Source organism: Manacus candei, unplaced genomic scaffold, assembly GCF_025592945.1.
Source record: "Manacus candei isolate 608988 ecotype Guabito, Panama unplaced genomic scaffold, ASM2559294v1 h1tg000119l, whole genome shotgun sequence".
NCBI classification, from domain to species: Eukaryota; Metazoa; Chordata; class Aves; order Passeriformes; family Pipridae; genus Manacus; species Manacus candei.
The window spans coordinates 3,001,592-3,028,928 of NW_026138167.1; the positions used below are offsets into that span (position 1 = coordinate 3,001,592).

The 27,337-nt window shown below is 43.3% G+C and overlaps 1 protein-coding gene across 8 annotated transcripts in view; it reads right to left on the minus strand.

Annotated features, from left to right (window-relative positions):
• The window catches only part of HERC1 (HECT and RLD domain containing E3 ubiquitin protein ligase family member 1), a 104,348-nt gene that overhangs the window by 68,642 nt on the left and 8,369 nt on the right, over window positions 1-27,337 (minus strand). For 7 of the 8 annotated variants that reach the window (XR_007900290.1, XM_051770446.1, XM_051770443.1 and 4 more), the window contains exons 2-11: window positions 8,884-9,839; window positions 7,605-7,700; window positions 7,133-7,327; window positions 5,347-5,658; window positions 4,583-4,679; window positions 2,926-3,069; window positions 2,241-2,368; window positions 1,612-1,756; window positions 1,346-1,517; window positions 128-262 (exon numbers count right to left, since the gene is read on the minus strand). Coding sequence is in view for 7 of the 8 variants with exons in the window: in XM_051770446.1 (XP_051626406.1) it covers window positions 128-262; window positions 1,346-1,517; window positions 1,612-1,756; window positions 2,241-2,368; window positions 2,926-3,069; window positions 4,583-4,679; window positions 5,347-5,658; window positions 7,133-7,327; window positions 7,605-7,700; window positions 8,884-9,813 (2,354 nt within the window). In the remaining variant the exon portion in view is untranslated. Of the gene's footprint in view, window positions 1-127; window positions 263-1,345; window positions 1,518-1,611; window positions 1,757-2,240; window positions 2,369-2,925; window positions 3,070-4,582; window positions 4,680-5,346; window positions 5,659-7,132; window positions 7,328-7,604; window positions 7,701-8,883; window positions 9,840-25,867; window positions 25,975-27,337 lie in introns of those variants that run through there. The other variant, XM_051770441.1, reaches the window with a different exon arrangement.

Genomic DNA, 27,337 nt, shown 5'->3' on the forward strand with positions numbered 1-27,337 from the left:
GAAGGAGCAAGGAAACCAGACTTATGCTTGTTAAAGAACACAATAACCAAGACTAAGCCAAGCACCACTGCTGTAAAGAAAAACAAAATAATTATAAAAATCTGTAACAAGCACATGCTGTGTGTACCTTGAGGAAGGAAAGGGAAGAGGGGGGATTTCACTGTTGATTTTGTCACAGTAGTGCTCGAGGAAAGAGCGGAGATGTGAGAAGGTACTTTCTTCCAGGTCTACACAGTAGGGTCTGTGCCACGCCACAACCTGCCTGCAATCACAACCAAAGGAGATCACCCTCTGGAAATACTCCAACTGCTTTAATAAATTAACAGCTCAAGCAGGTTCAACACACACTTAACCAGTTTTTTCCTTAGAACAAACCAATATGACTATGGCAGACTAACTTCCTGACCCTCGGGGGTATTTTCTGCTCTCTTCGCTGTAAAACTCTCTAGAAAAAAAACATTCTAAAGAACAGGAACACCTACAATGCTATAAATATGAAGCCATATGTATTTAATCTTGACTCGTGCAAAGGCTGCCCAGTACTCACAAAGCTGGTTTTAGTACAAATGTCAGATTATAGAGACCTTGACACAATGCAGGGAGAGCTCAGAAGCAGTAGTGCCACTTAGTACTGTTTAAGTCTCACTATTTTCTGAATTGATAGCTCCTGTGAAAACAGGGCACTTGAAATTCTTCTTGAATTATCTTCCAAATATTAAGCTTTTCTATCCCTTTGTGTTAGTTTATATGTAAAACTATACTGGTTCACTTCAATCACTTGCTCATGTCTTTGTTACACCAAAGTATTATTTCACTTATTGTACATTAATAACCAAACTATTTATTTAGGCACCTGGTTTCAGTTTAGGTTAACAGGTAACCATACAGAATTTTTTTAAGATGTTTAAATCCACCTCAGCAATTTGTCTGAACTTCCCCTTTCCCAAAGTCTCCTGCTTAGTGCACTCCTTGTTACACTACAGGAAACTTCCTAAGCCATAAGAAGTCCCTTCAGAAGCAAGAATAAATACTGAGTTGTTTCAACTCCCACTGCCTAACTTCTCAAAATTTTAGTAAACAGAGGTCTAACAGCAGGTAAGAAATCCTTATACACAAAGAACTAATACCCAAATCCTTGGTGCTGATATATTTTCACTTGCAATATGCAACAACTGGAGGAGAGGGAAGAGGAGAGGAGAGGAAGGAAGACTCTCCAGCCCAAAACATTACAAGCATAATACTTGAAACACATGGTGTGGTTAACACCTTCAGGGAGCAGTTAAATGTATCCCAAAGTGGACTTGTATAAAAAGCAAATGATACCTGTCCCCAGTGTCATCGTTACCTGTCCCTTGGAAGAGCTGTCCAGGCAAGGCTGTGCGATGTTCCTGCTGAGATTTGTTGGATTGCAACTCCATCTAAACCACTTACTTTCTTCGGTTTGGTGATGGGACCAGTGGAGTTTCCCTGACCACACTGTCCCATTGAATTGTTACCCCAAGCATAAACTTCATTATCTATAAACGCAAACAGAGTAGAAACCAAAACCTGAGATCCAACCGCTTTGGATCGAGAGGAGGACGATGTGTTTTTACACCTTGTTGTTCTTACCATGAGAAAGTGCCAAGCAGTGACTGTCCCCAATGGAAATGTCCACTATCCTTGTGGCAGCCAGCTCCTCGATGAGTTTGGGTCTGAGAGCAGTGGCCTCGGAGGAGCCGCAGCCCAGGCAGGCCCCGCAGCCCCACGCGTACACCTGGAGCAAAGCAACACAACCACCCCAACGTTCACCTCTGACGACATCTGAGCTTTTCAGATCAGAAATAAAACTTTGGGTAACGCCTATGTTCTAAAATACACATACATTTTAAAAAAAAACCCTATTCAATCACCTAATACCCTGAGTTGGTTCATGCATTAAGAATTACAAGGATTTCGCTGCTTTTTGTGTCCTGGATCCAATTTGATTTTTACACTGGTTATTTTTATTAACCTAAAAATAACACATTTTCTCTGGCTAAGCAAGGATCTTGAAAAAGTGTATTTTCACATGACTCTTCAGCACATTTTGAATTACTCCAGCACAGTAGAAACCTCAGCCTCTAACCAAGAACTTCACTGTTATTTAAGTACTAGTTGAACATTTTCTCAACAGTCAAAGCAATAAAAGCTGAAGTAATGTGAACCCACAGCATCTCCACCAACTCTCATATTTGGAGTGAAAACTGGTTTTTGCCTACCTGCCCCGTTGATGTCAAGGCAAGTGAAGACTGGCTCCCAGCACAAACTTTTCGAATAAACATTCCTTGCAAGGCTTCTATAACTTTAGGTTTATATACCCTGTTTGTATCACCATGACCAAGTTTGCCTACAAAAGGAGGAAACACAACTGCAAGGTATTTTCCATGGATAAATAACAATTAGAAGTACCCCACAAAGAATTCTTTTTGGATAACCAAAAACGTCAGAGTGGATTTTTAAAATTAAAACCTGTTACAATTTTTACAAAACCTATTCTCTTTCAATTACAGTCTCAAGGAAATATATATTCGTGACAGTTTATTTTAAAATTGAAATATTAATCCCAGGCAGTTAAAATGCAACAGTTTCTAGGATGTGAATAGCTACTGTCATATCACCAGGGAATTTATTTCAAAGTTATCAGCACAGCGTTTTCATTTGAATTGTTCATGCATTCACTGAGCTTTCTGCTCTGTGAAACTCCTCCCCTCCCCTCCCCTCCCATAATCCTTTTTAAACTCCATAATCTTGCAGACAAACTTCAAATATTGTATTCAGATGTTATAAGAACCCTTTTCTTGTACAGCTACCAAACAAAAACCAGAACCAAAGTGCAAGGAGCACTGAAACTCTGAGGCAGACGGAATAACACAAAATTCCCACCAAAATGGTACTTTTACCTACCATTGTCTCCTCCTCCAAACGACCACACTGTTCTCCCATCTTTGGACAGAGCTATGGTGTGTGAACTGCCACAGGAGACCTCTCCCACATTGCTGATATCTTTTACCAGAGTTGGAATGTTGCGGCTGTTGCTGTCACCGTGACCTATGGAAGAAAAGCAACACGTGTTTGCCTTTTGTGAACCTTTAAGTTCTATTTATCTTTTGCAATCATAAAGATTCTGCAAATCCCATGTGTTCTGTGCTCATCACAAACGACAATTTCTGCCCACTTTGTGGAAAGATTCATAGACAGATTTGGAAGCCACCTGTGGTAAAGGTGCCACTGAATCCTAGGGCTATTTTCTAGCTCGCTGAAAAAAAAGAAATAAGGAATTACTAGTACAAGTGCCTTTAATAGCAGTTGATTAGGCAGCTATACATCCTAACAGTGGGCAGCAGGTCTCCTGAGCAGCAAGGGGAAGCTGCAATAAGGGCACACTGTCACTACTGTCACTACTGCACAGCCAAATCACAGCAGCAGCACAGCTGGCTGGGGACAGTCACAGCCCCAGCTGGGCCTTTCTGCAGAAACCAGACATTACAGTATCTCCTGTTCCAGAAAATGTTTCATCTCTAAGAAACTGCAGAAATTCTGTAGATATGGAAGAAAAATGGAGAAGAGGGGGAAAAGAACAGTCCATCCAAAACTGATTAAATATGAACAACGCACTAAATGTCACCTTTGAGCTGCGCACTGGAACTCACCATTGCACACTCCAAGACCCCCAAACCACATCCAAACTCCACGTCAAGGAGAAATATTCTCAAGGAGAATATTTCCACATTTCCCACCAAAGTTGTAAGCTAAACCTCTAAGCCAGTGTTCTTTTCTCCCAGCAAGGAGAGGCTTAGGACCTCCCGTGATTACCCTGGAAAACTGTGACAATTTAAGCTGTAAAACACTGTCCTCGTCTTCTCCCCATCATTTACTTGCTCTCACCCCTCTATACTTGGTGATGGTCACATTCAGAGCAAAGATAACAGAAAGGAACTAAACTTGAAGCAACTTGCCCAACTTGAAGCAATTTCTCTATGCAAAACCTGCTGGTTCAACTGAACCTGCTGGAGAAGGTGTTTCCCACCAGGCACAGCAGCTGTACAGCAAAGGTGACCAGACAGACACAGCAACTTGCAGCAAACAGTAACACTGGCTTTTTGTTTCAGTTAAATTGCATTTTTAAGATGCATTAAGGTAAAAGGACATTAAGCCAATCTGGCAAACAGTGTAAAGTGTGCTGATTATTAAAATGAGACCCTTGATACTATTAGTCAGGTATTCCTGACTGTTCAAAGAACTATCCTCCCACCACACTAGAATTCCAGTTTGTTTAAAATGTCTACTGTTTACATTTCAGTAGCATTAGCAATCATATGTAGACTTATGAATAAAAGCAACCTCTCCTGAAATTAAAAATATTTTTAACAAATTCTTTGTAAAATTAACTGCATTAAAAGCTTTTAAGAGTCTCTGCACTAGTCACCTATATGCACACACCTGCATTATGTGTGGATGTGCATTTAGAGTGGACAGTTAGAGAACGAGGCAAATAAATGTACACAATCATTACCAGACACAGACATTCTTCCAAAAGCATCCCCTGAAGTGTTAAACTTACCCAGTCTCCCAAAGTCTCCCTCTCCCCAGGTATAGAGCTCTCCATCCTCTGTGACAGCAGCACTGTGCCTGTATCCTGCTGACACACAGACAACCACCTGCAGCACAGGCAAAAAGAAAGATTCAGTTTTTACACAAAGCAAACAGGAAGTCTGAAAGCTTCTGAGAGTCAAGCTTCAGAAGCAGTCTATGCAAATTAACTTGTTCATTCATGTGGATCAAATCCATACACAAGTGAACCTCTGCAATCTTTCCTATTCCTTATTTGGTTAGTAGAAACAAATACATAAAAAGGCAAGTTTCTATATAAAACTGCTAATGATTTATTTATCAGGCAGCTTTAACATGATGATATCCTGGTCTTAGAGGAGAAAAAAGAAGCATCAGTGGATGTTTAGAACACTGGTCAAAACACAGACAGACAGGGAGAAGAAGGCCCTGTAAGACAACACAGAACCACTTTCCAAATGAAGCCACTAAGGAGTTGTAAGTCAAAGTCCTGATGTTGCAGTACCAAAAGCAACTCTCTCCTTCCTGGAATGTTTTACTCCTAAGACTATGAGAAGGTTTCCTGACAATGCCATTGTCCACATCACAAGCTGGAGGCAACCACAAGTTCTAGTGTTTTGCTGAAAGCAGACCCAGCTTACAAAGAGAGGTCTAGAAAAACACACAACTTCTTCTTAAGATTTTATATATTTCATATTTTACACAACATCACAACTGAACAGAACAAAAATAGGTGTTCTACTGTACCAAACATACCTTTCCTTGCAGGGGACCCTGAATAAGTTTGGGATATTTCTGAGTTGAACTATTTCCATGTCCCAGTTTTCCATAGTCACCATCACCCCAGCTGAAGACTTCCCCTTCTGTTGTAAATGCTAAAGTGTGGCCATCGGATCCTTTTGAAGATGACACCTTTTTAATAGACCTATGAGGCTCAAAAGTCAGTTTTTTCAGTGTGGACTGATTATTGGAGTCACCCAGTCCAAGCCTCCCATAACTGCCTTTCCCACAGGCTCTGACAGAACCATCCGTAGAAATGACAAAGGTACAATATTGTCCAGCTTCAATCTACAAAGAAAAGGTTAAAATAGTGAAACACAGAGATCAGATAAATGCAAAATTCACATACAGGTCTAGAAGCCTGTATTTTTTTAACAGTATGTCAGGTTTCTTTATATGACCTTTCCAAACAATATAATGTAAAAACATCGGGCTGCATTCAGATTTCCAAAAGTCACAGAGGGAAATTTGAATTTGTCAAGAGCAAAACCAAAAAGTAACAGCTTGATACAGCACTGTAGGTCTGGCTTAATTTTAACCAGTACCAAGTGATAACATTACAGAAATAAGCCAAATGCTAAAACTCCATTCTCATTTGACACTATACATTTTAACGACATAAACATCAAAGAAATAAGACTAAAAGTTTTTAAGAGAATAAGAACTTGCCTCTGTTGGAAAGTCAGAGCTCAGCTGACGAATGACCCAACAGCAAATCAACTAACCCAGCAATAATTTGCTACAAGAATCTTTAAGTGCCAAGCAGGTTCAAATCTGAAGCATGAAGGCACATATAAAACAGCCACAGCCCTATTTACTGGGAATTAACATCCAGACAACCCTAAAACAATTATCAATTGTTTGATTAATTAACAATTATCAGTTGTTTTAGCTAGAAAGCTAAAGAAAAAAATCTTTATCTCAGTGGAAAAAAAAAAATCACATAAATATGTTAGAGAGGTGCATACTGTATTAATAAAAGAGTAACCCACTCATTCACATTCCACTCTCGTGTATGAGTGTTTTAGAAGTTTTCTGAATGCATAAACTTCTTTATGATGCCCAGCCCTGCAGTCCACTGGCACATCAAATATATCAGTGACGTCAATAGAAACAACTGCAGAAAAGGCACCTGAATTGTCTAGTGACCAAAAAGTGCTTTTACTTGAGTCAACACTGCAAAGCCAGTGTAGTAACAGAAAAGCAAACTATTATATCCTGTGCCATGCATCAACAAAAGTGCTCAGTTGCAATGGCAGAATCTGTGACTGGGAGCAGAAGACCATGTACACTCATTTTCAGAGAGCTAATTAAGGTTGCTGTGTCAGCAGTTAGCCCAGTGTGGACTTTTAAACTGGGCAACCTTGGTGTGAAAACCACCAAAAGAAAAGAAGATTGAATAGTTAAGACACCTTTTAAGCAACAGTAAAAAAATCCAAACCAAAACCAAAGAAACACCACCAAAAAAAAACACTCCAGGCAAACAAACTTGTCTCTGTCGACCAAGTTAGGTAATGCAGTCGTTCTTGTTACATGGATATTTATCTGTGTGTGTCAGTAAAAACAAAACGTTTCTTCCAGGTATCAATAAAAGCAATGAGATACTTTCAGTCCAATAACTTGTGTGATCAGTTCTGAGCATGAGACCTTCACTACAAGCTGACACTCAGAAATAAAGCCCATTTCTCAGTTTCACACTGTAGCTGTGAAGCTGCTGAATGTCACATAAATGTCCATAAATACCACCAGAAATGTCACTTACTGTCTGTGCATCAGAAAAACTTGGAGCGAGCTTGGGTTGAAGTATTTTCTCCTGAGTGCCTTCCACCAGCTGATGACTGCTGTTACTGCCCCAAACATACACCTCACAGGTCTCAGACACAATGGGAGCATCCCCAGTTTGGATGCTGTCAGGGCTGGCACATGTCCTGGAATAGTCTGAAGCCATTCGACACACCTGTGAAAACAAGCAGCACTTGATGTTTCTTGCCCCACAGTCACAATGTTTAATGCACATTTAACTGCCCCCCCTCAATACAAATCCCCATCACCACATCATGAGCTTGCCCAAGTGACTTTGTTTCGTTACATCTTAGTTTTTCACAGGTTTTTGTCCCCTCTTCTACTCCAGAGTAACTCAGCCAAGAGTGGGCTGCACCCCACGTTCACACCGACCCCACGAGTGAGGGGGAAGGAAAATACCATCACCTTACATGCTTTTTTCCAAGACATACCTCTTCAAATAAACACAGAGCTGCCTCATACAGGGAGCACAAGCCATCGGATGTCCTGGTTGGCTCCCTCCATTGACTCCGGTCAGCAGACGAGCCCTACAACATTCAAATGCTGTTATTGTGACAAACATACTCCCAGACAGCAACAGGGCACCTGTGCAAAACACATCAGGGATTTGGGCTCTTTGTTATAAGCATAAGTACACCCCCTTTTCCTGAGCTGTGACATCTGCACACACTTCAGGAAAACAAAGATGTCAGAAGTGCTACTTAAACATTCTTACTGATTTGTTTTGTGAAAATATCTGTGTTCAGAGTTAATTTCTCCTAATACTGTTTTGTTCTGAAATGCATGTTATTTGTGTTCAAAGTGATAATTATTTAAAAATGACTAATCATAATTAATTTTATCTTTATGTATCTTTTGGACTCTAATTTCATATCTAGCCTAAAACCAACCACAAACAAAGCTGCTCATCAGGACATACAATCCAATTCAGATACTGCCACTGTCATGCTCTTCTCATGGTCCCCATTCTTTAACATTTTTTAGATTTTAAAAATCATGTTTATTAACGAGCAATACAAGCCTGAGGAGAAAAGAATGACCAACTTGAGGGAAAGTCATTCTCTGTTTCAGTCTGAGCATATGAGGCAGAAGTTTGCCACAGCTTCTGATTGCACACTGTGCCACAATTTCATAGCTTTGGAATGAACATTCATCTAGGACCAGAAGTACTCAACACATACAACAGTGTGCCACACTTCCAATTCAGCTCATTTTCTTATCAAATTAATTTCTGAGCAGCAGCAAAAATGCTGAACATCCCCAAGATGTATAAGCAGAGGTCCAAGTGATGAGGGGAGCAGGAATGTCCAATAAAAAGAACTGAACAGGAAACGAGGTGTACGGCAAAACTGTGAATTTCGAGCCAGAAAAACAGTTCCATGCTTTGTAACTTTTTTGCTATGCATTTCAATGTACAAGTGCAAGTGGATCAAGTATGTCCTTGATTCTTTCCCTGAAGTTAAAATACAGTGACTAAAGTGACAACACAGGGGTTGCTTTGCTGTTCCATCTGTACCTATGAGGAAATGGGTCAGCAGGAAGGGGGGAAAAGAGCTGATGGGCAACAAAGGAAATACTGAGGGGAAAAATTCACAAAAAAAACCTTTTTTTAAACACATTGAGCAAACTGGTTTTCAGCCTTGAGGAACTATTTAGTTAAGAATGCAAGCACACTGCAATGCAGACAAGCCAAAGCTGGTCTGTGCCTACCAGAGACCGTCGCATCTGTGTCAATATGCTCATGAAGCAATCAAAGCTGATCATCCCCTCTGGACTTTGCAGCAGCTTGCTTTTCTCCATGGTGTTCACCACAGCTGAGGCACCCAAAGCCATCTCTATCCACTCCAGAAGGTATCTCAAGGCACCTCGCTGGGCAGCCAGACCAAGCAGCAGCTCCGAAGCTAATCTACGACCTAACGTATCCGCCCCAGAGTTCGGGATTGTGACTCCTTTGAGAAACGTCGTGACTTGCGACAAGCAGTCCAAACCCATGGGTGGAATCTTGCTTTCATTGGCTAGAGACAAGGGTGGCAGGGAGCTGACCACCTCGATGGCAGTGTGGATGACGTCGTTGCAGAGGCTGAGGCCGGGCCCCGCCGCCGGCATCATCCAGCTCTGCCTGAGCAGGGCGAAGAGCAGGCTGAGCCCAGTCCGGACCCCCATCTCGATGAGCGCGTCCGTGCTCGACCGCGGCCGCTCGCTGACCGAGTGCACGTCTGTGGAGCCAGAGCTGCTCTCTGGGGAGTGCTGCTGCTGCTTCACCTTCCCCTTGTCGTGGTATTTGTTAGAAAGTGCATAGAAGACGCGCTGCAGCACCAGGAGACGCTTCCGCAGCGCTCCGGCAAACGGAGAGTCTGAGCACACCATCTTTGCCAGAGCCAGCTGGCTGCTAAGAAGGGCATCCAGGTAGTGGTCCTGTTCATCACTAGAGAGAGATTCCCGCTCAAAATCTGGTAACTGAGGTCCTTTGAGGCACAGAACCTGCTGGGGCAATGGCACTACTTCTTTATTGCTCACTAACTTAGCGTACAAGACAGACACTCCCTCCCTTGTGGCAATAGATTCACTGTCTTCGGTGATCCAAGAGCTGTTGAGATGCTCAAGCCATTTCAGCTTCACTGGTGGGACCATAGCTGCCATGCTGGGTCACTCCTTTGCCATTAGTCCTGAGGATGGAAACAACTGTCAACAGGTGGGCAACATCATCTACAGATCTTACTGCTCACAGCAGGACAAATCCTAATAATCCCTGCAGAAAGTAAGCACCAAAAGATCAGTCACCAAGAATGACCAAGGTTTCCCCATTTTACCCACGTGTCTGTGCAACTTCCATAAGGTGATGTAAGAATTTTAGTGGAAGTCTGCATTTTCTAAACCCATATAGAGGCAAACATTCACACAAAGCTTAATTTTGCTATGCTTCAATGGAAATACAATTGAAAAAAACAATCTTGTCTTCAGAGACAGCAAAATGGAGGACAAAGACTTAAAAAAACCCCACAACATGATACACAAGTGAACAGAGTACCAGAGTTACAATAACCATGTCACAATAAACAACATTACTAATTCAGGCCATAGCTAAGGGCTCCACCTGTCAAACACATTTTAAGTGCTCCTGTCACAAGCCACTCTTTCCCCTTTCTGAAGACATCTCCTTAAAACCCACGTCAGTGTTAATGGCAACCAGGACAGATGGCTGGACTGCTCCAGTGGCACAGTCTGTCAGTGCTATTCACTCAGAGAACAGGCTCCCCAGAGCCAAATGCACAACACAACTACTGACAAGTAAATCTACAGCATCAAAAATTATGGATTACATTACATGAATGTAATGTGGGATGTAGGAGAGCACTTAATAATGAAGCAACACTGGTTTACCAGGAAGGGTCAAACTGCTTGCCAAACCAACCTGACAGCTTATGACATTCCTTCAAATAAAAGACATCAAGGAATTGGATATATTTTTTCTTTCCTGTTGAAAATTTCAGGAAAAAAAACCCAACTCATTATAAATCATGACAGTCTATAAATCAAAATCAATGAAACATTATGATGAAATGACTACAAAATTCCTGGGAATCCTATGGTGAAAATGGGAATTCCTCACCACACACCACACAGGGTTTTTTTGGCCAGTACCAGCTCCTGGAATACAACCCTTCTGACCTTTGCACTGTGTGAACTCAAGTCAACTTTAGCTGAATGGATAGATCCCTTTTTCCCTTGTTATTCCCTGGAGAGAAGCCGAAGGGTCTGAGCTCTACACAGGAGGTCTCAAACTCCATCTACGACACTTGAGTGCTTTGCTATTAAATCACCTGTAATTTAACTTCTAGGTGACAAGTATTTTCAAGGTTTACAATTGATTAGCCAGGATTGCACTTTTTGTTCACTGGTTTAAAATTCAAAACCTAAAATAAATCAAGAGATGGAAAAGTCACACTTTAATTACAGAATATCAAACCCTTTTGAAAGTTAATCTGAGTGCATCAACTTTCAAGCTGAACAAGGCAGTAAGTCCTCTTTGATCACTCCAGAAGGGAGAACATAGTGCTGGAAAAGGAGGTCATGTTCTCTGCCTCCTTCAGGACAACATCCCATGGACACATGGCATGGACAGTATGGAAATGTGCACGTGGCCTGGTGGTTCCACAGTCACCACAAACCTCTAAACCATTCTAATCAAAATGGAAAGTGTGAGCTGTTCATAAAAAAAAATCAGAAGGGCATCTTGTATATTCAAAAGATTTCAGCCTTTTTTAAGCAAATGTAATTAACTACTTCTAAAAATTCAGTTTACTGAAGAACCATATGCTGTGAAGATAAAATTTGGAAGTAAAATGGGGGAAAAGTCAAGTTAGCTTTTATTTAAGTTCTGAGAGATCTTCTCTATCTTGAGAACAACGTAATATTTTCAAGATAATATTTCAACGTAATATTTACAAGAATAAGTTGGTAAAACAGTGACAGCAAAAAGTATAGAGGCACCTCTGTACTAAGTCTCTAATGGAAATAGTAAACCCTTTTGAAATGGAATACAAATAAAATGGAATACAAAATGGAATAAATTCTGATACACGACACAGAGGAATTCTCTAGTCTTAAGCTGTCATTCTACCAGGAAAACATATATTTCAGGCTAAGAAAAAAATCTTCTCTGAAAAGATTCATATCACAAAAATAAATCCTAAGTAATCTGCATCAAGAACACAAAGTGATTTTTTCCCTATTTTTCAATAGTTGAGAGTCACAAAGGTAACTAATTGCCCTTTAATCTTTTAAACCACAGCTATAGGTTACCTGGTTATTATTTGAAAAGTACACATGAACACATTTAACAGACAAGGCAATTCAAGATTTAGATCTCAAGAACTACAGAGGTGCAGGGTTGATGAGCATATCTCAGAATTATGATGATTTATGTCTGCACTGAATTATACACTGGGTGATCCTGCCCTCACCTTCTGGTATTTTACACAGATAAAGGATCATAATTCCAGAAACATCCACCGAGTTTGGAAAATATCTCACGTACAAGAACACAGACTGATCACTAGTTGAGTCCAGGGTTTTTCTAAGTCTATGTCTGAGAAAATTTTTAAAAATTAATACATCCAAAGAACACTCTGCTCCCAAAGAGACACTTGAGTTATTAATTTTAATGCTGGCAGCATTTAGAACTCCAGTTTCTTCAACAGGATTCTTGATGTCACCTGTAAATTTGGGCAAGGCAGTTCATAGCTTAAAATGCAGGAAGGCTTTTCCAGAATGAAAGAGTGTTTTCAAACTGCTCCTTTAAAAAAGAAGTGTTATTTAAAGTAACCCACAAATGCTTTACCTCCTATTGTACAAGCCAGATTTGTTTAACTCCTGCTTTATAATCATTAACCATGGGTTACATGGGTTCTGAATGACCACTTGCTGTTCTTTGACCCTTTAAGTTCTAATGTATCACAACTTCATCAAAAATAATATACCTCCCTGAAGGAGAGCTCTGTGTTCCTTTCTAGTCTGAACCCTATTTGATCTAATTTCAAACTCCCTGGGGGTCTTGTGTGACCAAGTTCACCCCTTCTCAAGAGGTAAAACATGGGGATGAAGCTACATGAGAAGTTCCCTGAATAAAGACTCATTCATGGCCTTTATGCTTTGCTTCACCAGCTACTCTTCCCTCAGGAACTTCAAAACTCCTGTACCTCAGAGATGCAGATACTGCTCCTTTTCCTGAAAGCCGAGAGATTTTCTCCTTTTCCCCTGGTATGCACCTCTAAAAATAGAGCCTGAAGCTTGATCTGAGCTCTTAGGGGTGACCTGCTCTCCTACTGCAACTTTAAGAAGAAATCTGTTGGTCCATCCTGAAAATACCACCCAGCTCCACGTGACAGTATCAGGCTTTGACCAGACACTGCTGGGAACCCTGAGAACTTTGCATACAAATGTGGATTCTCTCTGGCTCTGCCTAGAGCACGAGAGTAGCAACTGCACATCACTGAAGTGAAGCAGAAGCCAGGCAACAATGGCAAGCAACAACCATTCCTTCTTAAAAAACAGCCCTATCACATTTTGTTATGTGTTTATATTGTCATATTTTGGGCTCCAGTTAGAGAAAATAATTTATTCTATAAATAACTTATTCTACTGTCATTTTCACAGGTAGTAAACCTCCCAATCCTCCAAGTGAAAAGCTCTCACTGGAAGAAAAAAAGCTACAATGTAATCAAGATGTTGCCTTGAACATCACCTACTGCATAATTTCTAGATACATAACATTTTTAATCTGCAGTTATTAAAGAAATTGTTCCTACTTCATATAGAAATGTATCTGCCCAGTAGCAGGTGGAGAAAAATCTATTCATGCCGACAAAACATGAACCAAAAGAGGACACTTCTCCTTCCCTTATCACTTCCTTTCTCCTCCTGCTCCACAGAAATAAAAAACCAACCAACCAACCAAAAAAAAAGTAAACTGTGAGAATGTGCATCACAACTCATTTGTCATATCTTTTAGAAGCACAGTTCCTGTTGAGGAAATGGCTATTTTGGGGGAGTAAATGTCCACACTTGTTACTGTTGCTGATTGGTAAGTCAGCTAAAATGGGACTCAAAACTCACAGCTGAACAAGGATCACAACACAGTGTCACCAAATTTAACACCTATTTCCAAAGGTTACTCTAGGGAACAGTTAGGAGAAAACATACACATCAAACCCTAAAACCCAAGTTATGTATCCTGGATGCTGAATTTTTATTTCAAAATAGCAGTGGGAGCAACTTAAGCTGCACCACAGTAAATCTAAAGGTAACTGAGCCAGCCTTCAGGGCTTCTTTGCTAACTCAGAATTCCCAGTTCTTTGTTATGAATTAGACACCACCCTACACAACCTCTGCCTGAGAGTGGGCTGTGAGGGAAAAAAAACATTCAGGAGCACATTTAATAAGTGAAAACACCAATCAAGTATAGCCAAGGACACTTTGTTACACCAGGAGTAAAGAAGCAGCATGAAAGGAAGTAAAGATAAGGCATCAAAGTACCTCCAGCAAAACCCAGGGCAAGAACAAAGGTCAGGTGCATTCCTCAGAAAGGTTACTTGAACAGAAGAATTGGAGTATTCCTCACCCAGCTTAATGGCTGTCAAGAAAGTGGTTTTCATTACCAAGTGCTGGGAGGAAGATTCAGAAACCTACTGACACTCCAGGCACTTCCAGCAGGGAAGAACTGCTGCCAACCAGGGCATGCAGGGAAAGGCACTTGCCCAGCACCCTCCTGGAAAGCACTGCTGAAGGTGAGGAACACGCTGGGGGAGAGCTCAGGGCACAGCCAGGGCCACAGGTGAGCTGGAACAGGCTCAGATCCAGCAGCCCTGCACTGGAGTGTTTGCCAGCCGTAGGACAAGGAGAGCTGTGAGTCACCCATGGCTTCACTGGACACAACAGCTGGTTTGGCTCCTCCGTCGGATGAGAGGGAATGTGAAAAAAGAACTTTACAATGAAACCCTGAAAACTGAGGAACATAAGCAAGGAAGGCTTTTTCCTGAGCTGTGAGGAGAGTAGAACACTTGAATTACAGAAGAAAATATGCTTAGGAGAGCTCTCTCCCTGTGTTATAAAACCGTGGAAATCACCCGCAGCAAGACAAAGGTTCTTTTCCTTTTCTCAATCCATCACTCCAAATGCACCCAAAGGTGGCCTTGCAACTTCCAAAGCTGCATCTCCCAGGTTTCAGATCCTGTGTTTGCTCCATTATGGGAACAAACACCCCCCCCCCAACCATACAAACTGCCCCTGCCATTGTCAAATCCTAAAGTCAGAATCAAGTCTTCACATCTTAAATAACTTGTCAGCATAAAAGAGAGGACACGGGTTGCACTTCAAATTCAAAGAAATCAAATTACAAGCAATTCTAATCATTCTGAAATCACAGTAATTACATGGTTAGCACCCATTTGCACACAGCCAAGGACTCAGAAAGAATGGAAGTTCACAACAAATTTCATCACCCCTTTATCCATATATTTCTGTTCATCTGTTTAGTAAGGTGATGGTTTTTAAGAGGTTTGGGGTTAGAGTGTGTTTGCTGCACCTAAGGAAAAATAAAGGCAAACCCAAGAGCCTGCAAATGTTTGTCAGCAACAGAGAGTAAACATCCATAATAATTGATGCACTTAAGATCTTCCCTTTTCAGTTAAAATACAGGGGGAAAGAGGAAAGTTGTCATATTTCAGGCAGAGTGTGTAGCCTTCAGTGGTCTAGCAAATAATTTTAAAGAAATTAAAATATTCTGTGTTATTAAAGAGTTTGGGTTTTCTTAAATAGGAATTAATTCAGCCTGAAACCGTCATTCAATTCTTACAGGTCACTTAAAATACTCATTTTTGAGGTGTTAGCTTGTCTACAATAACTAATAAATCACATGTATTAAGATGGGAAAGGCCTGTTGCAAGTCATCATTAAATACAACAGATTATTGAGCATAAGAGCTTTCAATTAAGTTTCTATCACTAATAAAATAGGTCAGTCAAAGCATTTAATGAGAAAAGCTGTCTATTTTCTAAGGAAATAGAACCATTCTTGTATCTCCAATTAGAACAAAAGAGACTGGAGATGCATCTAACTACATGTACAAGTTATTTCCATTGAAACAGAAATAAATTATGAAGAGAGAAACTATAAATACTGTTCCTTTCTTCCCTCTGTCACCACAGCAATTTAAACTCAGAAACAGAAAGAGGAACTTGATCTTGCAATTAAACCCAGCTTGTTTATTTTATATACACAATACCAAATCACTGACTGCATCACTGATGCCCAACTGACTAGGAAACATAATAAAATGGGTATTCCACTACAAATGTTCCAGTATTTTTTTATATATACATAAATATATATATTTATATTATATACTGGAAATATCTCAGTATTTCCTGAAGTACAAGTAATCTTTGTGCAACAATAAGTTATTTTCCAAAGCGGAACGATTCTTGCAAAACATCAAAAGATCAAAGGGAAATTATAGGGAAAATTATTCAAAATGTATTTTTGTATTTATACAATGTGCCTTACAAAAGGTAAAACGGAACTGAAAAGTACCAGTAAGTTTTCCAGCCACTTACCACCATCTCCTACATGAGCTACAGAAAAAGACTTTTCTAGAAAGGGAACAAAGCAAACCCTAAAGAATTCTCATTAATCCACCTGTTTGGCTCAGACTGCCAAATTTCTAAAAACACTTTTTTATTTTTTTTTTCCAGATTTTTACTACAGCTTCAGGAAACCAGGAAGTTTTTAGGTCTTCTCACTTTGAGGTAAGTGGGACAGCTTTGATCATTTAAAATGCAAAAATAAGAACTCACTAAGGGGGAAAAAACATGGTTAAACAGGTTAGTAAGAGGTGCCTCAGCTCCAACACAGCCACAGGACTTGGGAATTTGGAAACTGCTGCAAATACTCCTGTATTCCAAGGGCAGAGGAAAACAATAGTAATTTAAAAAGGACTTCAGCATGGGATTGAAGGTCAAAGCTTGTAAGGTTATAAAGGTCCTGTTTCTGAGCTGAGCAGGAAAGACAGGTCCTGGACAGAATGAACACACAGCTTCCCTGGAGGAATTTCCACAGTCTTCCCTTTCCATGTCAGCTTGGAAATTATGGGAGAGACTTGAATTTGTCACCCAAGAAGGGCCTGCATGCAGCTGACAGACTTCTCACAATATAAGTAAACAGGAAGCTCCCTCCTGGGGTTTGCACTAAAAAAACTCCTGAGAAGGCTCCAGGTGGAGATCTAAGAGAGAGATTGCTGGGATGGATTAGGGAAAGGTGGGCATGGACAGAGGCTGCACAGTGTGGCTACATCCCCATCCCACTGCAGCTCCTTCTGGGGAGGAAGGGGGAGAGAAGGAACAGCTCCAGGCAACTCCAAAGAGGTAACTCTTAGTTCCTGCAAGAAGAGATTTAACTGTGAAAGTCAAGACAAGAAAAAATAGAGAGGTTTTTGTTTTGCTTGAAAGAAGGTTGTACAAAAGATCCTTAAGAAGTGGAAGGCAGGAATGTTATCTTACTATTTAAAAAGCAGGAGTGTAACAGCACAGCCTCCCCACAACATGAGTTGCTTTTTCAGGCCTTAGCACACACACTCAGCTCATCAACAGCCAAAAACCACCCAAATGTGGGGAAGGGAGGAGCTGATTTTAGGGCCTTTTTTACTTTTTTTTTTTTAAACCAGCATCATCTCCAACACAGTGGTTCTACCTCATTTCCAAATCACTGCTATTCCAGGAATAATAATATGAGCCCATAATATAAGGAAGAAGGTACAACTGCTGCCCAAGCTGCTGAAAGGAAAAATTGAACCATCACTTCAGAAATGTAACTAAATCTTTCCCATTGCTTGTATGTACCTGAATCTTCCTGCCTAATTGTTATTTTACAACATTATGCTTTCTTCCCTATGTAAAAGGTCCAAAGAAGTTAACACTGTAATACAGGGCTAAAAAGCAAAAGTGATCTCACATAAAGTGTTGTCAAATGGACACAGCAAACAAGCAGAATGTATTTTAAACTAGTCTTTAGGCAGGATTTTTCACAGTCCACGGAGATTTTCAAACACATAAAAATGCATAAAATGATACACAGTATCTTCAGCCAGTATGGAGAAAATATATTTTCTTACATTAGTGCCTCTAGCACACGCACTGAAGGTATTAACAAGGACAGAATTTAGCAAAGCCACATATTACCACGTTTTTCTTTAGCTTAATCTGACTGCAGCAGAAACCAAGTACACACAAACCCAATTAGTCCGACACAAGCCAAGTGCTCAGGCTCTTAAGAACTGCTACAAAACCAGCTGAAAGCTTTCTTTTCTGCAAAGCTCTTGAAAAACAGCACCTATAAAGCTGTAGACATTACATGTCCTAAAAATCCCAAGTTTTCTTGGAGGAAAGATAAACCACACAAGCTCTCCCTCTCTGCAATTAGCAATTCCAGCAGCCTTTGTGAGAGGCTGACTTACAGTTATCTGCTGGGAACCTGATTACAAAAGCTTGTCACACAAGGAGCTCTGAGGCTGTGCACTCAAATCGAAGGCAGGAAACTGCAAAACTGAGGAACATGCAAAGGGCTGGTTGTGAAACTCTCACCCCTGAGCTCTGTTTATTGTTGGGATGTCACACAGGCACACACGAGGCACAGAATCACAGAATCAGCTGGGTTGGAAGGGACCTCAGAGATCATCCAGTCCAACCCTTGATCCAACCCCGCTGTGGTTCCCAGCCCATGGCACTGATGCCACATCCAGTCTCTTCTTAAAAACCTCCAGGGATGGAGAATCCACCACTTCCCTGGGCAACCCATTCCAATGGCTGAGCACCCTCTCTGCAAAGAAATTCTTTCTAATATCCAACCTAAACCTCCCCTGGCACAGCTCAAGACCCAGCCCTCTTGTCTTGCTGATCCTTGCCTGGGAGGAGAGACCAAACCCCCCCTGGCTCCCCCCTCCTGTCAGGGAGTTGCAGAGAGTGAGGAGGTCTCCCCTGAGCCTCCTCTTCTCCAGGCTGAACAGCCCCAGCTCCCTCAGCCTCTCCTCACAGCACTTGTGCTCCAGTCCCTTCCCCAGCCTCGCTGCTCTTCTCTGGACCTGCTCCAGCCCCTCCATGTCCTTCCTGAGCTGAGGGCCCAGAACTGGACACAGCACTCCAGGGGTGGCCTCACCAGTGCTGAGTCCAGGGGTAGAATCACTTCCCTCCTCCTGCTGCCACACTGTTCCTGAGCCAGGCCAAGATCCATTGGCCTTCTTGGCCACCTAGGCACACTCTGGCTCCTGTTCAGCTTCCTGTCAATCCAAATTCCCAGCTCCCTCTCTGCCTGGCTGCTCTCCAGCCACTCTGTCCCAGCCTGTGGGGCTGCAGGGGGTTGTTGTGGCCAAAGGGCAGGACCCGGCACTTGACCTGGTTGAACCTCATCCCACTGGAATCAGCCCAACTCTCCAACCTCTCCAGGCCCCTCTGCAGAGCCCTCCTGCCTTCCAGCTGATCAACACTCCCCCCCAACTCAGTGTCATCTGCAAATTTGCTAATGGTGGATTCAATCCCCTCATCTAAATCATTGATAAAGATATTAAACAGGACTGGGCCCAACACTGATCCCTGGGGACACCACTGGTGACCAGATCCCAACTGGATGCAGCTCCATCCCCACCACTCTCTGGGCCCACCCTCCTGCCAGTTCCTGACCCAGCACAGAGTGCCTGACAGCTTTTCCAGGAGAATGCTGTGGGAGACGGTGCCAAAGGCTTTGCTGAAGTCCAGGCAGACACATCCCCAGCCTTCCCCTCATCCACCAGGCGCGTCACCTGATCATAAAAGGAGATCAGGTTGGTCAGGCAGGACCTGCCCCTCCTAAACCCGTGCTGGCTGGTTCTGATCCCTTGTCCATCCTGCAGGTGCTGTGTGATTGCACTGAGGATGATCTGCTCCAGAACCCTGCCAGGCACTGAGCTCAGGCTGACGGGCCTGGAGTTTCCCAAGTCCTCCTTCCGACCCTTTTTGTGGATTGGTGTGACATTTGCCAACTTCCAACCATCTGGGACCTCCCCAGTGAGCCAGGGCTGTTGGGAAATGATGGAGAGAGGCTTGGCAAGCTCTTCCACCAGCTCCTCATCACCCTAGGATGGATCTCATCTGGTCCCACAGACTTGCAGGGATCCAAGTGGCTCAGCAGGTCACTGACTGTTCCCTCCTGGATTACAGGGGGGCTGTTCAGATTCTTATCTCTTTCTACAAGCTCCAGAAGCCAGCTGTCCTCAGGACAACCTGACTTACTGTTGAAAACTGAGGTGAAGAAGGTGTTAAACACCTCAGCCTTTTCCTCCTGTTCTTCACCACTGACAGTGAGCTCCCAGAGCTCCAGCACTCCCAGTTACTGTTCCCAACAGGAGCTGCTCCCAGAGTAAAGTGTGCTCAGGTACCTTAACCGGGATGTCACCTGGGGGGGTCAGAAAAGGATTAGAAAATGGAGTATTTAAACAGATGCAGCCAGGGCACACAACAGCCCCTGACACTGCCACAAGTACTTCGATCTTTGCAACAGTGAGAAATAACTCCTGTGGAGGGACCAGAAAAATCCAGCATTTTGGGGCTTACACAAAACCCAGGGAAGATTTCCCAGTCAGAATAACCAGGTAATTCTAGTAGTTCATTAAGAATATAATTCAATTAATCCACTGCAAGTAAGACTGACTATTGAAAAACTTCTTTTTTCTGGGTTGTTATTGTAGCTAAGTTTTTGATAAAGGAGAAGTTCCACATGCATAGCTGATCACAGGTCTGGCAAAGTTAATTTCTTTAAAATATGACAGGAATGATGTATGTATGTTCAAGTTTACTGCCTCATTGTGATGGCAGTACTACAGTCCTGTTATACACAGATGCAATATTTTAGTTCTGTAGCATAAGCACTTAGAACCCTTATAAATTATTTTGCTAATTCAAATGTAATAGCAATAAACCAAAGATTCTGCATCCAAGTCTACTATGTTATTATCTCAATATTCTGTCAAATTCCTAATACAACCATAACACACAAAACCTGGTTATTTTATATCTCCTCTACAGCACCAGCTAAACCAAAGGCTCTTTCCACAGAAACACTGCAAACCTCTAATCATCCAGATCATATTCCTTTGCCATTTTCCCAGTTCCTTTATTGTTTCATGACCTTCTAAGTCTTTATCATTCCGCTCTTCCATACTTCTTACAAAGGAGGCACAAAGTGAAATCTTGCTTCACATGCTGCCAGCTGTCAGAATGCAGCGATTTTTGCCACCCTTATTAAAGTTTTACAATCTGAAAGTGCAACTAAAGGAAAAGCAACCTGATTTGCTTCCCGTTCTTCCCAAAAAAGGGTTGTATATATAGGATTTAGCAGCAGGTATCAGGGCTCCAAACAACCTTCAGAGCTTTTTTCTTGAAAGGTGATTTAGAAACCAGGAATATATAAAAGTGATTAAAATCCTGCCTTGTCACAGGCCAACAATATAAAATGCACAAGGAATGCAAAACCTGCAAGATGTTTCATATTGCTTATGGCCAGGGAACACCATGACAGTTGAAACCAACAGGATATAATGTTGCCTAAAAGAGTTATTTGTTCAATATTTTACTTGTGCCAAAAAGCTCTGCAGATCACTGTGCAAGGGAATAACCCTCAAATGCTCTTTTTGGGAAAGACATGTAGCCTGTACACAGTGCCAGGACAGATGTGAGGGGAATGGGAACCCACACAAAAACAGCCACGGGAAAGAAAAAGAGAAAACGATAAATCAGAAAACACTGACACTGCAGAGAAATTACTGCAAATTAACAGAGAACTGAAAGTAAAGAGACAAAAAGCATCATTAGAAGCAGCCAAAAAAAAAAAAAGGGGGGAGAAGTGCTGGATAACAGGAGATGGACAGTAAAACAAGGCAGAAGCAATGAGCCCTGGTCCCCTCCAAACCTGCAGTGGCAGAGGCAAGGAGCAGAAGGAAGTGCAGCAGAGAAGGCAAGAGCAGCAGCTCCAGCAGCTGGTTCTGCACTCCTCACAAACACTTGCAGTGAAGCAGCCTGGCAGCAGTTCATCAACATCTGTCCCCAGAGAGCACAGTGTCCACTGTCCTTCCCCCCTGTACCAGCCTCCTGCTCAGCATATGGGAACCAAAGTCAGGACATCATAACTCACATTAAGATTATTCTGCAGCCAACTGCCGACTTTGCTTTCCAAATACTATATTCCACCAAGCTTTTTATTTGTTAAGTGAGACATGCTGAGGTTCTACTGGTATTCTTCCAAATTTAGTCTTCCTTTATTATTTATTTAGGATTATTCATATTCATTTTCTATTATCTGTTCATTACTATACTACTGAAACCAATATAGCCCTATGCTTTCAGTTGGTCACTCCAAAAACCTTTTGGGAGACAGACAAAAGGAGGACAAAGTTATTTTTGAAGTTAATAAGAAATTAAAGCTATTTACCCTTACATATATAAAGAAAGTGATACAAAAACCTAATCATGGCTTGCCAATGTAAACCCCTGGGTGCTGTACAAAGTCTACCTAAATAGTGGAGAAATAAAAATTATTACTATTCTGCAGAGAAACTTAGAAAAATCAATTTAACTCATCACTTCTTCAGATGCATTGAAGTTCACTGAATGAAAGCTGCGAGTGTAAGACACTCCACATACAGAATCATCAAAAGCAGTTGGTAAAAAGAGCTGAGAAGCAGAAATCCCCATGTACCTAAAACATTCCAACAATCTGAGTAAAGACAGGGGCCTGATCTTGCATTGGAAAAGGGATGAAAACCCTGCTGAGCTTTTACCACTCCCACTTTCCCTGAAAGAACCATCACTCGAACTTCTACTCGCTGTGTAGTCCCAGTGTTTTCAACCACCACAACACACAGAAACAGACATTTTCTTGCAAAAACTACAAACATTTGGAAGACATATTTACTAGTAATCCTGACTCGAGATTGAGAAAGTCAGCAATGGACAGAGAGTCAAAATTCACACTCAGGTAGCTTTCAAGTTAACTGTGATGTAAGTGGGAAAGTGGACTGCAGCCTTGATATATATATATTTACACATATATATATATCTATATATACACATATACAAAAGAGGCATACCTTTTATCAGGGCTTGTGGTGACAGGTTGAGAGGTGAGGGTTTTAAAATGAAAGTGGGCAGGTTTAGATTGGATATAAAGAAGAAAGTTTTAATAAAGTGGGTGGTGAGATACCAGAGCAGGTTGCCCAGCAAGCTGTGGATGCCCCTTCACGTTAACACTTTCAGGTAACACTTATATTTCTTGCCTCAGAGTACTCCAGGTATAACTGACTGAAAAAGAAACTTCTGTCGATAAGGAAATGTTTTGACAATGAAATTTCTGTATCATACAGACCTGACAGCAAAACAATTATTATTAGTGGTAAGGAGGACTCAAGCTGCAGGCTCTTCTTTAAGCAGCAAATTAATTCCAGCTTCCAGCAGAGAACATGATTGCTTGAGCCACCTGAATTTCCTCCCAACTAACATGATGACATCAGGTCGATCACAACAGGCAGCCCAGGTCAGGGAATATACCTGGCCAGCTCCAAGGTCACAGTTACACTGGCTGTGGATTGGCAAATTCCACAGTTCTTGGGTTCCAGGCTGGGCTTTGGGATTTTTCCCCGTTCAGAACTCACCAGGGTAGCTGTGAGTGACCACAGTGCCCCTGAGCAGCTGCAGCACCACTGCCGGTTATTTCAAGCAGCCCCACGACAGCAGAGCTTCCTTTTCTACAGGGAGAGACAAAAACAAAACCTGCCAGCAATCTGAGAGTTTGAGTGTTTCTGAGAAAGAAACACAACCAACACAGGACTCACCAGTCACCGAGGTGACTTTGACATCAGGAAGTCAAACCAGCCAGAGAGAATTGCACCCTACACCAAACTAAAACAGCAGACCAAGATAAAAACCTCTCAAGAGGAAGGTAAGGTACCTGTACAGGACCCAAATGAAGACAGTATTGAAAGGATAATGACTTCATAACAACCTGTGACCAGAAATCAAAGGCCTGCTCCACCAAGTCTTCCTGAAATACATATTTTTGTCTCCATTACTTATTTCTAAAATGGGGATAAAAGTGCTTCTCTTCCCCATGAGTATTACAAGAATAATTACACTAAAAACAGAAAGAAAGACTGGAATATTAAGAGTGTCTTAATCAAAAGTACTTAAATGTATATACTTTATTCATTTTACTACCAAAACACAAATCCACGTGGAGCTTTCCCCACTCCATCATCAGTGGTACTTTAAAACATGCAGAGCACCCCTGTACTGCTTTCTTTGAAAAAGAAAGACCATGACTACCTGAAATTGGTAAAGACAAAAAACAACTCAGATCTTTAGCCTGTCCACTTAAGCCTTTTCCTAATCAACTACTATTCATTTAATTCTGTTCTGAAATAAGAGCAGCTTTCACTGATAAACTATTTTCAGGTCAAGGATTAAATGAATAAAAAAATGCTGTGCTATATTCTTACTACGCCGAGCAGTCCTTCGGCAAAAATAAGTCAAATACTTTACATCCATTATCCTTAACTAACAATTAGATAAATACCTCCTTTGCACAGTTTCCATAAAGAAATTTCAACACCCCCACTTCCCCCTCAACTTACACACTTCCAACCACAAAAACATGTTTATTCTTAATGTTCAGGCAAAGAACAAACATACATGACATATTTAAATAACAACAGAAGAGCAGAGAGGAAATCCTCAAACATGTACAGGTTTTATACTCAGAGAGAAGGAGTTTAATTCTGAGACACAACCACTGTGCATAAAGCCACCTAACAAATTCCTCACAGGTGCAGGGACTCAGGAGACTGGCAATGCCTTTCTGTCCTGTAGCACAACATTGCACAGCTTTCAATCCTCCACACAAAATTAACAGACTCCTCTTAGACCACTGGGAAGCAGCAGCAGTCTGACGAGGTGTACAGTCCACCTTTGCAGGTTAAATGCCTGTTACGTTTTCCCCACAATTCTGAGAGACTCACCCCTGAGTTCCAAGTCCTCCTCAGTCCACATCCCCAAGCCAGGGAGCAGATGTGGGACATGTGGGGCCTCTAGGAAGGAGCACTAAATTCAGCAGGTGTAAACTCACAGCTTTGAGGTTTTGTCAAGAAATAACAGCACAGAACACTCTGCTGAGCTACAGATCTGATCGACCCCCTGAGGCAATACCACACGTGTATACACACCTGTAAGTATATCTGTATATAGAGCACATGGTCCAGCTACAGCAAATTGACCAGTCCATGAGGGAACAATCAGCTCAGACATGTGACAACACAAGATGAAGATGCTCAACAACTGCACTAAACCACTCCTATGTGCACTGTGAAAGGGAGAGAGAGAGAGCACAGTAGGGTTCTGTCCCTAAAAAACCCCATGAAAAGCAGCTTATATACAGGAACTTCTAAAGAAAATTGGCCATATGCGGTTAAAAAAAACCCAACAAAGCAACAAAACCCAAAACAATAAAAACCAAAACCACAGCAAAACACCTGCTCGGATATCGCTCTGGAATACAAAATGAACCACCTCTGAGTAAAAGCATACACACAATTCTTCAGTATTGCAAGCAAGGGTCAGCGAACAGGCCCCGGGAGCCGACGGCGTGTGCTGACAGGTCCGGAGGTGCAGGAACACCCCCAGCCGTGCCCGGAGCCGACGGAGGCCAACGTGACACATCTTACAGGGGATTTTGCGGCACCAGCCGGGTCCAGCTCGGATGCACGGAGCCAGGGATGCATCCAGCACTCAGGGGAAACGCACGGCCACGCCAGGGCCGCGTTCGCGAGGCTCCGGGAGCAAAGCACGGGCTGGGAGGAGCGCGGCCGGGGCACAGCGCGGGTTTCGTGCCGTTCACACCGCTCCGAGGGGACACAAAAAGCCCCCGCGAAGGGACGAGCGCTGCCGGAGGACGCCCGTCCCTCCGTCCCCCCTCAGCAACAGGGCGCCGCCACCTGCGCGGCCCCACCTGCCCCCGCTGCCCTCCCCGCCGGCCCTGCCCCGCTCCGGGCGCTCTGAGGGGTCCCGGCCGAGCCCAGGCCTCCCGCCCCTGCCCGCGCCCCCCGGCGCGGCGGCCGCGCGCTCACCAGGCAGCGGCGGGGAGCGGCGGGAGCGGCGGGGCCCGGAGTGCCGCGCTGGGGGCGCCGCGGCGGGGCCGGGGCCGGGGCCGGGGCCGGGGCCGGGGCCGGGGCCGGGGCCGGGGCCGGGTCGGTGCGGGCGGGGGGTCCCGGCGGAGCCGCGTCCGCCCGGCCCGGGTGTCACCGGCAAAACATGACGCGGGCGGGCGCGCGCACAGATCTCGCGGGGCGTCCGCCTGGCTCTCGCGAGAGCGCCGCTCGCTGCTCGCTCCCCCCTCCCCTCCCATCGCGGGGCGCGTCCCGTGCGCGGGCGCGCGCGCGGCTCCCTGAGGCGCACGGGGCGTGTCCGCGCGCGGGCCGGGCTGGGATGTCCCGTCCGAGGGGAATCCCTGAGAGTGTGCCGAGAGCCCGCCAGGATCATCCAGTCCAACCGTAAGCCCTGCACAGGCCCAGCCCCAAGAGTCCCACCCTGTGCCCCAGAGGATCAGCCAAACCCTCCCGGAGCTCTGGCAGCCTTGGGGCTGTGCCCACTGCCCTGGGGAGCCTGGGCAGTGCCCAACCAGCCTCTGGGGGAAGAACCTCTTGCTGAGATCCAACCTGAGCCTGCCCTGACACAGCTCCAGCCATTCCCTGGGTCCTGTCCGTGGTCCCCCCAGAGCAGAGCTCAGTCCCTGCCCCTCCTCGGCCCCTGCCCAGGAAGGTGTATCCGCAATGAGGTCTCCCCTCAGTCTCCCACAGCTGAACAGACCTGGGAATGGAATCATCACCAAACCATCATTTGTCTTCTCAAAGTACGATAGCAGACAACTGGTTTTGCATAAAATCACCTGAAGAGAACAGGTCAGGGGAATCAAACACTGAATTTAGATGAGGATACGGATCTAACTGATGTGTTGGACAGTCAGTGAAAGGAGGAGAACTGGATGCTGTGGGCAGGGATAAAAAGTGTGCAGAAAAGGCAGGACGAATCACACCACCAGTGCACAAGCAGGAGACCATTAAAAGAAAGCGTTTGCTTAAACAGAATGAACAGGATAACAGCAAGAAGTAATGAAAGTGTCACTGGGGACAGAAATTCTGTGTCTAAAACAGGAAAAACGTTCCCACTGAAGACAGTTACAGGCTCAGGTGGTGGCAGTGACAATGATGTGCCCAGATCAGCGAGGCCACAGTGGCAAGAAATAAAACACTGAGGAATCTCAGTTATACTCACGTGAATCGGTTACAGCCCTAAAACAGTAGGGATGCCATGACCGAATCAGTGCCCTTTGTTAAGGACTAAATAAAGGGCAAAACTGGCAAGAAGCAAGAGGAAAAATTCTGTTTGAGGAGTGAGTGTGTACGTTTGGGTACATCAGCTGAAGGCAGTAATGTAATGGAAGCTTACAAAGATTGGATACCTGAAATAGCTGAACAGGGAAAAATTGTTTACTGCCTCTTCCAATAGAAGAGCTAGAGGGTAACGGGTGGAACTACCAA